The sequence below is a fragment of the Rhinopithecus roxellana genome, chromosome 3 (assembly GCF_007565055.1).
Source record: "Rhinopithecus roxellana isolate Shanxi Qingling chromosome 3, ASM756505v1, whole genome shotgun sequence".
Lineage (NCBI taxonomy): Eukaryota > Metazoa > Chordata > Mammalia > Primates > Cercopithecidae > Rhinopithecus > Rhinopithecus roxellana.
In genome coordinates, this window is record NC_044551.1 from 147,573,871 (window position 1) to 147,587,420 (window position 13,550).

General features: G+C 48.0%; 1 protein-coding gene and 1 pseudogene across 3 annotated transcripts in view; one reads left to right on the forward strand and one right to left on the reverse strand.

Annotated features, from left to right (window-relative positions):
• The window catches only part of LHFPL2 (LHFPL tetraspan subfamily member 2), a 165,875-nt gene that overhangs the window by 122,115 nt on the left and 30,210 nt on the right, over positions 1-13,550 (forward strand). For both annotated transcript variants that reach the window (XM_030927774.1, XM_030927775.1), the window contains exon 3: positions 11,223-11,837. In XM_030927774.1, coding sequence (XP_030783634.1) covers positions 11,408-11,837 — 430 coding nt within the window. In that variant the 5' untranslated portion in view covers positions 11,223-11,407. The remainder of the gene's footprint in view (positions 1-11,222; positions 11,838-13,550) is intronic.
• LOC104675512 lies at positions 2,932-3,367 on the reverse strand (annotated as a pseudogene). The gene has a single exon (XR_004056441.1). The product of XR_004056441.1 is annotated as a 40S ribosomal protein S17 pseudogene (transcript).

Consider the following 13,550-nt stretch of genomic DNA (forward strand, 5'->3'; position numbering starts at 1 on the left):
GCCCAAAGACCGGAGTGGGGAATGCTCTACCATATTCTCAAGAATAGAAGTCAGAGTTAGGTTCTCCCACCCCAGGAAAACAAACAAACATATGAGCAGAAGAGGGAGCCAGGCCACCCACACCCTTGGCCAGGGCCCTGGGCCAGCCCCTTGTGTAGTGCCCACGGGTGTGCCACGGCCATGCTCAGCTCTCCATCAGCCACAGCTGTCCCTTGCCATGCCTGGTAACCTGTGGGGTCTCCCCCTCTTCCTTCCACCCAGAGACCTCCCTCTCCAGAGGAGCAGGTCTTATGGAGCCATCTGCTCTGGGAGGAGCCTCTAGTCTGGGAGAAGGTAGAAGAGGTGGTCATATGCTTGAAATGACTGACTTTTGGAGCTGAAAGTGACAGTGGTGATCTGCAAGTCCAGCGCCTTCACTTTGGGCCTGAGACATTGAAGCCAGAGAGCCTTGCGAGGTCACACACCTATTAGCCGAGAGCCGAGCCTGGGTCGGGACCCATGTTTGCCTGCCTGCCTGCCTGCCTGCCTGCCTGGTGGTCTTTTTCCCTTGCCTATTAGTTTGCCATTAGACAAATTTCCTTCTACAGAGAGTTAGAATGATAATAGAAGGTGTTTTTGTGGCCTTGGGGAGAAAAACAGCAGAAAAATAAATGTTGACCAATATGATGGTAATAGTAATGATTCCTGCTATGTCTTGGTACCTGCAATTATGCCTGACCCTCCGTGCACAGTTTTTGTGTTCCACCCAAAAAGTGTGGCAGCAACTTTCCTTACCCCTACTTTAGAGATGAGGAAACTATCCTTAGGTGACGTTTATTGCCCAAAGACACAGAGCTAGTTAATGCTAGAGCGTGATTTATAGCACTGAAGCAGGTCCAGCCCTGTGTCACATCCTTTCTGCCACACAACTCCTTTTCCAGGGGGAAATTAGTATTTGAAGGAAAGGCTAATTGCCTACCTGCCAGACGGGCTCCAGAACCTGAAGATCTAAGTGGCAAAAGGAGTGCCTGAGACACGGCCCCAGAAGTGGTCGTGTTTATGCCGGGTCAAGGGACGGGGAGGCTGGATCCTGTTGCAGGGGGATAGTCCACATGGATGGAGTGCTTGCCATGCACTAAGTGCTGTTCTAAGCTTAATGCTTATTTTAACTTAGTTGATGCTCACAACATCCCTATGTGGTAGGCTATTACTCCATTTTACAGACACAGGAACTGAGGAACATGGGCCCAATTTCACCTAAGGTCACTACTGAGGACCTGGTAGAACCAGAGTTCAGATGAAGAGTCTGCCTCCAGACTGAGTCATTCTTACATGCTGCCTTTCTGGATGAGCCCCTTGCCCTGGAGGGGTGGAGGCAAGGGGTTTTGTCCTGTGTACCCTTCGTGAAGCCTGACAGATCCTCCCCAGAGGCAGATTCTGGCTGTTGCCATGTTACACTGGAACCCAGAATTATCAGCCACCCACTTGTGGGGTACAGGCCTTCTTGCGAGGCCTGAGGTGATCAGGGCTGTGAGAAATGGTTTGCTGTGATGAGGTCTGTCCTAACCACCTCAAAGAAGTATCTGTCAGCACCCCAGGGACAGGCTCCTTTTTATCACCTAACCAAAATCCAGTCTAGTTCCTCTTCTGTGGATTCCCCCAGGCTCTCTTGTCTCGCGTCTCTCTCTTACGGAGGGCTGTGTGGGTTCTCAGTGGTCATCTTCTCCAGCCTGGCTCACGCTGGGGAGCAAGGTAGCTGGAGCCCCTGGGAGTCCATAGCACTGGGCATGGAATGGGACAGGCTTTCTTTGCCCACCTTGCTTAGCAGCCCATTCAGATGAGCACCTGGGGAACAGGGAGTTGGGAAGCATCTCTTATAGAAATGACCTAAAGCCATTTCTGCCCCAGCCTTTTGCTTTGTGTTTAAGAGGCCTGGTTTCCTGACACATACTGCTTCTGGGACATCCAGCTGAACTTTATCTCTGTTTACTATGCCTCACTATTGTTAGAAGCTACAATCATAAGTCCCTCTTCCCAGAAAGAGGACACTGGGATCATATGAACAAGTGCAAGAGTTCAGACTTTTATTTTTTTTTTTTTTTTTTTTTTTTTTTTTTTTTGAGACGGAGTCTCGCTCTGTCGCCCAGGCTGGAGTGCAGTGGCCGGATCTCAGCTCACTGCAAGCTCCGCCTCCCGGGTTTACGCCATTCTCCTGCCTCAGCCTCCCAAGTAGCTGGGACTACAGGCACCCGCCAACTCGCCCGGCTAGTTTTTTGTATTTTTTAGTAGAGACGGGGTTTCGCCGTGTTAGCCAGGATGGTCTCGATCTCCTGACCTCGCGATCCACCCATCTCGGCCTCCCAAAGTGCTGGGATTACAGGCTTGAGCCACCGCGCCCGGCCTAGACTTTTAAAAAGGAGTTTTTCTGTGACCATCTTGAACTTTGAGCGTGCAGTGACTTCATCTGGGCTGCAGTGAGGAACACTCACTGGGCCACCTCCTCCCAACTGGCACATTCCTGAGTCATGACACCGGCTCAGTCCTGCAGGCCGGGCTGCTGCCCAGAGTGGAAGGATCATTCTGTATTGGAAAGTACCTAGGGCTGCTGGCAGCTGCGCATCACGCTCACATTCCCCTGAGGAGTGTGCATCCCTCTGGAAGCTGCACTGAAGCCCATCTGTTTTCAAAGCGTAGTATGAATCCTAAATCTTTGGGGAATTCCTATAGTTAATGAATGGAGAAAGTATAAACCTTTCTACAGTTTCAAATGTGGCATTCTCATTAGGGAAAGTTGGAAAACCCTGGGTACCTTGATCCCTGGCCACAGGTGATCCGCCCGCCTTGGCCTCCCAAGGTGTTGGGATTATAGGTGTGAGCCACTGTACCCAGCCTGTTACTTTTCTTTTTTTCTTTTTTTCTTTTTTTTTGGCTGTTGTCCCAGATTTATTGAAAATAATATAGCACTGCAGAAAAAATTCAAACAGATCCCCGAGGTGTTTTGAAATTCATCCCAACTGTAGGCTGAGTGACCTGCAGGTTGGACAGACTGCCGAAGTCCAAAAGCTTCAGCATTTCCTTAGTGTCAGGATCTACTTCAATGATCTCCTGATCCAGGGCTGAGACCTCAGGAACGTAATTGTCTCTCCTTTCTCTCTCCTCCTCCTGCAGCTTGATGGAGGGAGATACCTCTTACAGGGCCTCTCTGAATCCGCTTCATCAGATGGGTGACATAGCCTGCTATCTTGTTGCGGAGCTTCTTGCTGGGGATAATGGCGATCTCCTCGCACACGCGCTTGTTTGTGTGGGAGTCGTTACCCAGGCGTGTGTAGTACTTCTCTATGATGACCCAGGCCGTCTTCTTCACGGTTTTGGTGCGAACGCGGCCCATGTTGGTGGGTCCTTGGTAAAAGAGGAAACCTACTTTTCTTAATTAAAACTCTCTTATCCTGAGAAGACACAAGAGGTTCACTTTAAGACGTATATTTTGCCTAATATCACAGAATTCATTATAAGCTTGAAAAACATCTTTCATTTAAAATTCCTATAAAGCAGTGGCATTAAAAGGCAGCTCCTGAAATTCAAGTTTTAATTTCATGTAAACAAATTGAAAATGCTTTCAACCCCATGGTCTGTACAGGCATAGGCATATGACCCCGGCTTATGGGATCTGGACTACATCAGATTTTAGTGTCTCCCTTAGAGGTTGTTTTGTTCAGCTCCTCCTGCCTGTTGGACAGACACATAAAGAAAGACTTGCCTAAAGAGCTTTTAGATGAGGACATTTGTAGAAATAGAGGGAAAACAAACATAAAATATGCAAGTGGGCTTTAGAAGAGAAGGAATCATTCAGAAAATAGGACCAGACAAGCGGACCTTCCATCTCTGGCTGTAGACGCTGATATGGTTGGGCTGTGTCCCCACCCAAATCTCATTTGAAATGTAGCTGCCATACTCCCCATGTGTCATGGGAGGGACCCAATGGGAGATAATTGAATCATAGGGGCAGGTTTTTCCCATGCTGTTCTCATGATAGTCAATAGTCTTACGAGATCTGCTGGTTTTATAAAGGGCAGTTCCTCTGCACATGCTTTCCTGCCTGCTGCCATGTAAGATGTACCTTTGCTCCTCATTCGCCTTCTGCCATGATTGTGAGGTCTCCCCAGCCATGTGGAACTGTGAGTCCATTAAACCTCTTTCCTTTATAGATTACCCAGTTTCGGGTATGTCTTTATTAGCAGCATAAGAACGGACTAATACAGATACCTCAGGATGGGATGGGGAAAATGGCCTCTCTAGAAATGGGTGCCCAAAGGTAGGTTAATTGGATACATGAGGAGTTGGAGTTGGCATCAAGAAAGAAACCTATGACTGGCCAGGGTGGGTGCATTAAACAACAAACTTGACAGTGAGCATGGGGTCAGAGAGCTCACTGGAGTTCCCATGCCCAGAAGAAAAGAGACTTGTTCATGTGTGTTTGGAGGGAGGGGCTGCCAGGCAGCTGAGAATGTCAATAGTTTCAAGGGGAAGAGAAGCATCTTTTAAGAGGGGTCAGGTAAGAATCAGCAAGCCTGAAAATTTTATAGGTCTGCCTTGTAGGGTCCTTGAGATTCCCTGAGATGTGGGGAGGCCAAGGCCACCTGAGTACCTCCTGAGTGACCAGCCCAACTCTGGAGGAGAGGAGTTTGAAAGAAGCAGAAGCCATGTGGCCAACCGTTTAGTTTTCTGAACCTGTGTCCGGGCCCCTCAGATGTAGGTGAAGAAAGGTAACAATAATGAGCGGGGAGCCCCATTTTGCCATTCGCAGAATAGAGATTTCTGAAAACAGAAGTTAACTTTAGCATGTGATGCAGAGACCACCTGGGACCCCAGAAAAGACAGGCTCAAGGGCACGAGGTTCTGAGTCAGTCTGCCCTGGCTTCCGGGGCCCCAGGCCCTGTCATCCTATCATCTTGGGCATCCAAACTAGCATGGCCTTTTTTAAAAATGGAGAAAAACAACTAAAAATATATTTAATTTAGTAAATATTGTGAATGTCCAGATTATAGACATACTCATCAGAATAGACCTTTTAAAAATAGATCTTAAAAATCATCTTAAGTTGCTCCTATACATTCAAAATCGCCCTCTGTGAGAAGCCCCCAGAGCAGGGTTTCTCGACATTGATGATACTGATGTTTGGGGCCAAGTAATTTTTATTTAGCAGCACCCTTGTCTACCAGATACCAGTAGCACACACCCCTGCCCCTATAGCTGTGACAGCTCCAAATGCCTTCGGACATTGCCAAATGTTCCCTGCGGAGTTGGGATGGGGACAGAATTGCCCCTAATTGGGAACCATAAATGCAGAGTTTTCCCAGAAGTCAGAGATGGGATGGAGAAGAGGAGTCGATCGGAAGTTGAGCCAAGGAAATTGGCAAAAGCAGGAGGTGTTGAGCATATTTAGACTGTACCCTAAAGAATAATAGAATTGTTAGTGCATTTGGGTCCTCTTAAGCATAATCAAGATGTCTGGATTTCTGTAGTCAGTGTGTTTTACGGGGTGGCCAGAGAGTTTCAAAACCTCCTTTGGTACATTTTTTTTCTTTTTTTAAGTCATGCAAGGTCCTGTGCTTTTTGTGCCAGCACTATCCTTCCAGTTCTGAAAGCTGCCTTTGTCCTCTGAGGAAAAGGACCTGAATGTTTGGGCAGATCGTTTCATGCTGTACAAGGATTATCAGACAACAGATGAGCTGGGAGAACAGCTGGTTTCCCTACAGTCACTGGGTCCTGTGACCTGGGAGGCATCATGAGCTGTGCAGGGGACAAGTGATCTGGCCCCTGGGTCTGTCCTGACTGAGCCAGGCCACACTCCTCCTGCCTCTGCTCTTTACCTCTCTTCCCCAATACCACTGAACTGACCTTTTCCACGCTGCCTCACAGTGGACTTTCTGTGAAAGGCTCTCCTGGGAGCTTGTAAGAAATGCAGATTCTGGCACCACCCAAAAAGTTTGAATCAATGGTTGGTTGGGGACAAGGAATGTACTTTTTGAAACAGGTAGCTGTCATTCTCCTCTGGGAGATGGTTCAGGAACCCACACTTTAAGAAGCAGCACTCTGGAGGGTCTTTCCAAGTCTTGGAAGGCAAAAGCACATACATTCTACTTCTCTTAATCCTCTCATCCTTGCAGAAGAAATGGGGATGGAGGCCATATTGCTGACCCTTGTGGGATTCATGTGTCTGAGGGAGACTGCAATAATGAAAATAGAGATCAGCCACGAATCTACCAGTCTAGCCTTTAGATGTCACTTCCAGTTTCTCTGAAATAGAGGATGGAGAACAAGTTGAAATGAAATCATGAGGAAATCGACAAATCCAGGTTGTTGAGTATTTTGTAGGACAACTAGCCCAGTGTCTTCAAATAGTCAATGTCAGGGGGAAAATAATGGGGATGGGGTGGAATAGGTTGGGGTAGGAAGACTATCCTTGACTAAAAGAACCTAACCAAATGTATGAGCCGTGATTGAGTCATGGCTTTAAGAAAATAGCTATTAAAAACAGGGCAGGGTAGGGAAATTTGAGTAGGAACTAGACTTTGGGTGTAAGGGGATTATTGTCCATTCTCTTGAGTGTGCTAATCTTGTTGTGCTTATACAGGAAAATGTTCTTATTTTTAGGAGGTGTATGCTAAAGTATTTAGGGGTGAAGTGTCAGAACATCTGCAACTCATTTTCAGATATTTGAGAAAATGTGTGAGTGTGTATGCTATAGATTGATGGAACAGATATGGGAAAATGTTAACAAATGTTGAATCTGGGTGTTGGGTATGTGGGTGTTCGTTGTCTGTTCTTGCCAACTCATATCTATGTTTGAAAACGTTCATAATAAAGTTGAAAAACAGAACCAGGGTGAGTAAGCAAGGTAGTGTTCTTCAAAACATTGTTTGTCCTGGCCTCATTCTTTGGGTGTGCTGTTCCCATCAGGATGGGGACTGAGGGCTTTTTGATGCCGCCTTGATTGACGTCCTTCCGGTGTCCCTCACTCTTTCCAGGTAGATGTGAGCTTTACTCCTGAGTTTCTGTCCAGGTGATCCAGCCGATGGGCACTGGGTGGTTCTGGCTTCACATGTACTTTCTTCCCTGCTGGCAGCAGGAAGCTGCCAAAGACAGACCTGGGATTTAAGGGACAAACCCCGGCTCAGCTCTGCTGAGGACCTTCACTCTACCTTTTCAAATTAGGGCTCTGGGAAGAATCCGTACACAGGACTGACTCCCACGGACCAGCCATTTAGAAACTCCTCCTTGCTCCATATTCTATGGTATTAATGTAGGTTTCTGCAGGATTCTCATCTGTCTTTTTTTTTTTTTTTAAGTGAAGAGGCTTTACTTTGCACACCTTTGCGCCAGTCATCATTTTCTGAACATCAAGAGGGCTGTCTAGATTATCCACAATCACCAGGGATGCAGTAGTAAGGTCAAGTGTTCTCGAAGGGAAGCGTATTTAGTGGCCCATGGAGAGAAGTCGTTTACGTAGAATGGCAGTGAGGGCCTGGTTTATGAAGTGGACTTTGTGGAAGCAGGCGTTATGGTTAATAGCAACGGATGCCAGGCCGAGGAGGGCTGTGCGTCGTATCCCTGTGGTTAACAGAGTTCTGTCATGAGGATCTCTTTCCCCTTTGATACAGATGTCTCAGTAGGTACCTGCCTTTCAGTGCACTTAGCCAAACTGGTACACTTCACAGAGCACAGACCATTGCAGAAGCCCCCTGCTGCACTTCGAGATGGTCCCTTGTCCTGCCACCCTAAGAACTTTGCTTGCAGCCTCTATTAGTCCGTTTTTACACTGCTGATAAAGACACACCCGAGACTGGGTAATTGATAAAGAAACAGAGGTTTAATGGACTCCTCACAGTTCTGCATGACTGGGAATGCCTCACAAACATGGTGGAAGACAAAAGGCATGTCTTACATGGTGGCAGACAAGAGAGAATGAGAACCAAGCAAAAGAGGTTCCCCTTATAAAACCATCAGATCTCATGAGACACATTCACTACCATGAGAACAGTAAGGGGGATCCACCCCCATGATTCCATTATCTTCCACCAGACCCCTCCCACAACACATGGGAATTATGGGAGTACAATTCAAATGAGATTTGGGTGGGGACACAGCCAAACCATATCACAGCCCCCAGGAAGCCTCAGTTTTAGTCAGCCTTGCGTATCACAACTGTTCCTCTGATAGTAGCAGTTAGCAAACTTACTAGGGAGAACAGAGCATCTTTTCCCCCTGTTGAAAACAGAATAATGAAGCCCTCATCCCAGCCAATCTTGTGTGGGTGTGAGAATTTGGTGCAGTGAATGAGGAAATGTTTTAGCACAAAGGAGAGGGAACTATATTATTTTAACTTAAGCATGTGGGTCCTTAAGCAATCCTGCCTTCAAATAGTTCTCAGGCATTTTGCTAAGCCCAGACGTCCCATCTTCTCCTCTGCTGAACTTTTACAGCCTTTTTCTTCAGATGCTGCAAACTAATTGCATTCCTCACTCTGAGCAGACCTTGCTGGCCAGGGCAGTGGACACTGGAGTAGTCATTAAGATACAAGTCACCTGAGAGGTTGTAGGAGCCCTGCAGTTCTGCAGGAGGACAAATATGAATGTTCTCATTGAAAAATTACATTCAGGCCGGGGCAATGGCACATGCCTGTAATCCCAGCACTTTGGGAGGCCAAGGTGGGTGGATCACCTGAGGTCACGAGTTTGAGACCAGCCTGACCAACATGGCGAAACCCCATCTCTACTAAAAAAAATTTAGCCAGGCATGGTCATGTGTGCTTGTAATCCCAGCTGCTCTGGATGCTGAGGCAGGAGAATTGCTTGAACCGGGGAGGCAGAGAGGTTGCAGTGAGCCAAGATCATGCCGCTGCACTCCAGCCTGGGTGACTGAGTGACACCCCATCTCAAAAAAAAAAGAAAGAAAGAAAGAAGAATTACATTTAACAGAAAAGGGATGGGACAGAGATTGGCTGGGCATAACTAAAATGGTTTTCTAATCAAATGGGAAGGCTTTATAGCTCTCAACAGGCTGCGATTGCCACCTGTGGACTCAAAGTATTTGTGAGCCTGGTGGGCACGTGCAGCCTCTCAGGGCCTCCTGGGAGTCTTTATGGCTCATTTTCTTGTTCTCTTTTAGAATGATCATTTTCATTATAAACAATCTCCTCTAAAGCCCTCAGTAACTTTTTTCTCAAAAGGCTTTCTATTTGGTAGTATCTGGAGGAGGAGCTGAGAATGAGTGAGTTGGAGTAGGATATACCTTATGGCTAAATGCTAATTTATCTCCACCAGGTGGACTGGCAGCTGAGTTAGGTAGTGGGGAAACAGGAAGACCAGGACTCTGCCCTTGAAGGCAGCCAGGAAAGTTTAGACATGAGTGACCTCGTCCATCTCTAAGTAGCCTGTGCTTAATGTTTTCTGTGTGCAGTGGCCAGGTTTCTGTAATCTACTGGCACCTCCACTGGATCAATAGTTGTCTGAACAGTGTCATCTATGTTACAGGAAAAGCTTCTGAGGGCAGGGAGTTGGTATTTGTTGAGCACTTACTCTGCCAGGCACTGTGTGGGTGCTTCAGTAGGTTCTTGTCATTCCTTGCAACAATCTGGTGAGGTAGGCTACCCTTACCAGCTCAGACGAGGAAGCTCTAAGAAGTTAGACATGCACATGGTCAGTACTGGAGCTGGTTTTGGAACCCATACCTGATGGACTCCCTTCCCTTACCCAGCGCTCAGCACAGCATGGTGACACACGCACACACACTCTGACAATTGAGTGCATATGTTCCTAGTAGTGCACTAGCTGTGTCCCCAAAATAGCATCTTGTATAGCAACCACCATGATATGAGGATTTTAAAATACGTCATGTTTCAAGGGATGGGTAGATCACATGCTAACTAGGAAGTCAGCCAGCAGGCAGACAGCTGGTGCAGGGTGTAGAAACGGGCATTTTAAGCTTTGACACTGGGCTTCCTTATTTCCCCGCTTCTCTTCCTCTTCGATGACTCCCTGCCTCACCCTACTCCCAACATGCCAGGGGGCTCTTTGCAGTTCTCATGGAGTTGACTTGACCTCGGTTAATGAGATCTAATCATTCAGAGCAGGGCCATGTGCCCAGATGTAAGCTGAGGGATTGTTCTTGGCCTTGGAATGGGGCAGAAAACGGGGCTGCAGACCAGCCCTGCTGGCCCCCGTTTCAGGGTCTAGACTCCTCTGAAGAAGGGTTGAGCCATTGAAGCAATGTCTTCTGGTAATGAAGTCATTCCTCCTTGGGGACAGAATGAGGCCTCTGTGAAATGAGAAACAATGGGCACGTTGAGTTCCAGACCTGGGGTGAATCGAAGCTTAGGCAGAGGCACATGGGATGAATTGGGACAATTCAAGGGATGCATTCTTCATAGACAAGGTTCTGTTGTCAACAAGTCCACTCAGTTGTAATGATGCTTAGTTAACGGTCATTAATGTCTTTAAAAAATAATTTCCCCAAGTAAGTCATGAACTCTTAAGGTTTTTTTCCCCGAGTTTTAGTGTAAATTATTTTGTCTAAAAATCCCCCTGTGAAAAATGGATGAAATACAGGTGTGGGAGCAATGTTTTGTTTATTCTTTTTCATGGGATTGTTTCTTATTTACCTATGAAGCAAACACACTTATGTCTCTGCTAGTAATTTAATTTCCAGGAAATAAAAGTGGGGTGTTGCTACTCTCTACTGTTAAGCAAAAGCGCTTGGTGCAAGTTTCGCAAAACTTAACTCACCTAGTACCAAAACAGCAGCCAAAAAGTATAGCAAACTTAAAAAAAAAAAAAATCCACTAATAGAGTTGATTGCCATTCTTGCCTCCTCCTCTCTGGATCCCTGTGCTGTTTGACTTTTTCCAGTAAAAGATGAGGGAGCGGGAGCCCTGTCCTAAGAGTGCAGCAGCAGCAACCGGGACAGTGCTCCCTGGGTTGGGAGCAGGACCTGGCACTAGCCGCCTCCTTCCATAGCGCTCCCGAGAGAGAAGGTTAACTGCCACATAGAGTTCTGAGTGCAGTGAGGTCAGGGAGAACTTGAAACAAACGCAGCCAGTGCAACAACCGCCTGGCATGCTGGCCGGGCCCGGGGCTTGCTGGCAGGGTTCTGCGGGCGCGGGCCGGGCTTGGACTGTGTCGCTGCGCGGCGGGAAGGCGGGGCGGGGCCTGGCGGCGCTGCTAACCGCCCTCCCTCTCCCCTAGGTGAGGCCGCAGGCGGTGCTCTGGGTCCGGCAGCGCTGTCCTCAGCATGAACGCGGCCGGCGGCGGGAGTGAATGACTGCAGCTGCGACTTCCTTCCCGGGCCGCCCGAGCCTCCTTCCCCACCGACTTTCTTTTTTTGATTAACTCCGTGGACTCCTGACTCTTTCTTCGCCTGGAACATCAATATGTGTCATGTCATTGTCACCTGTCGCTCGATGCTCTGGACCTTGCTGAGTATTGTGGTGGCTTTTGCCGAGCTCATTGCCTTCATGAGCGCAGACTGGCTGGTCGGGAAAGCGAGGAGCCGCGGCGGCGCGGAGCCGGCGGGCCCAGGCGGGGGCTCCCCTGAGCCCTACCACCCCACCCTGGGCATCTACGCCCGCTGCATCCGGAACCCAGGGATGCAGCACTTCCAGCGGGACACGCTGTGCGGGCCCTACGCCGAGAGCTTCGGCGAGATCGCCAGCGGCTTCTGGCAGGCCACAGCTATTTTCCTGGCTGTGGGAATCTTTATTCTCTGCATGGTGGCCTTGGTGTCCGTCTTCACCATGTGTGTACAGAGCATCATGAAGAAAAGCATCTTCAACGTCTGTGGGCTGTTGCAAGGAATTGCAGGTAAGAAGGCAGGACTCCGGGCACGGTGGGATGCAGGGATGGAGAGCTGCCGGTGCAGTGCACTCTGGCACCGGGCATTTGCTTCCTGCCAGTTTTGGAGAAGACCATTTTCTCTCTAATCAGGTTTCCTTTGCCCCTTCCGTTCTAGGTGACGTTTGTGTGCTGCTCACATGGGCCTCTTTCCCCTGTCTTACCCCACAAGAAAACAGGCTTGTTCTTCTCTGGTGTTACATGGTCCTCCCCATTGCTTATTTCCTCAGGGTCTAAGTTGTTGGTTTTAGTTTGAGTAACTACTCCTACTTTTTGTGTTTCCCATTAAATTAAAAGCACGCTCTCCACTTCAGTGCAACTCCCTGAGGAATTATGGAAAGCGTGAGTCCCACCTTCAGCAAGCACTCTATGCTAAGAGGAATGTAAGTGGGGTCACTCATTAAGAAGCAGCAAGCCTGCTTCCCCCATCCACTCTCAGCTCCAGCCCCCAGATGATTTCAGCTTGGGTGGGGAAGACACGGGCTGGGAAGGAATTCGTATCAGCTGCTCTGTGTTTAGTGAGGTTCTGGTTTAAATTGTCTGTCTCCTAGAGCCTGACAGAATGTTCTGTGCACTCAGATCAGAAAATGCAAGCTAACTCTTCCATTTTCTGGGAATTTCTCACTCACGAGCTTATCAGAAATGGGTGGAAAGAAAAGGATGAGCTCTTTACAGTGGTCCCAGGGAGAAGGTTGTGAGCTGCAGGAAAGCATCCACTGCTACCAGCACTTTTGTAGGCTTCCCTGCGTGGGTTTGAAAGGTGGGTCCTGAACCAATGGGGTAACAGTCTGTCCAGGTTTGATTCAGGGTTCTTGTTCTGGGTGACAGAAATTCACACACAAACACACAGCTGAGTTTGAAGACATCCCCAAAGAAGTAGAGGAGTAGACTCTTGCTTTGATATTCAGAAAACAGGTGCTTACTTTTTAACCAAGACATTAATCTAGACTCTAACAGGACAAAGTTACCCACCTACAACCCTAAATGAAGGGCACAGGTGATTCATCCCTCAGCAAATTCTAGAGCTGTGTGCACAGGATTCTTCAAAATAAAGTTATACACTGAGCCATGTGTCCAGGACTGTAAAGCAGCAGCCCCCAAACAAATTCACTCTAGCCGGCCTCATAGCAAACTCTTGAGCTCAGCAGGGCTGGCTTCCAAATAAACAGATCAAATGACAGTTTTTTTCCCAAACAGCCGATAAGATAAAGTTTACTGTTCCTCAAATCTTAGGAGGCCCCTGTGTAGGGTGGAGGTGGGGGACGGGGAGTAATGGGCTAAGAGAAATGACAGAGGGCCTGCTCCTTAGTTCTGATTTGCTTTCATGGGGGAATACACCATCCAGACACCAGGCCCCTTAAACTTTCTGGCCCAAAGAGACAAGTCTCAGGTCCCTCATCTCTCCATCTGCCAGGATCAGCCATACCACAAGTGACCCAGGCACTCATGGAATTTGGGAGACCAGGATTCTGTATTTCAGCATTGCTCCTCATTAGCAGTTTCACGTTGAGATAAATGTCCCACCCCAGGTCTCAGCATTCTCCTTCTGAAAAATAGGGAGATTGGAAAATATGACCTTCTTTTAGAATTTGTAGGCTTAGAGTTTGATTCTGTGAAGCTCCTTGTCCCCTTTGACTCACTTCTGAAGACGTCTCTCCCCTTCAGCGTGGCATCTCACTACCC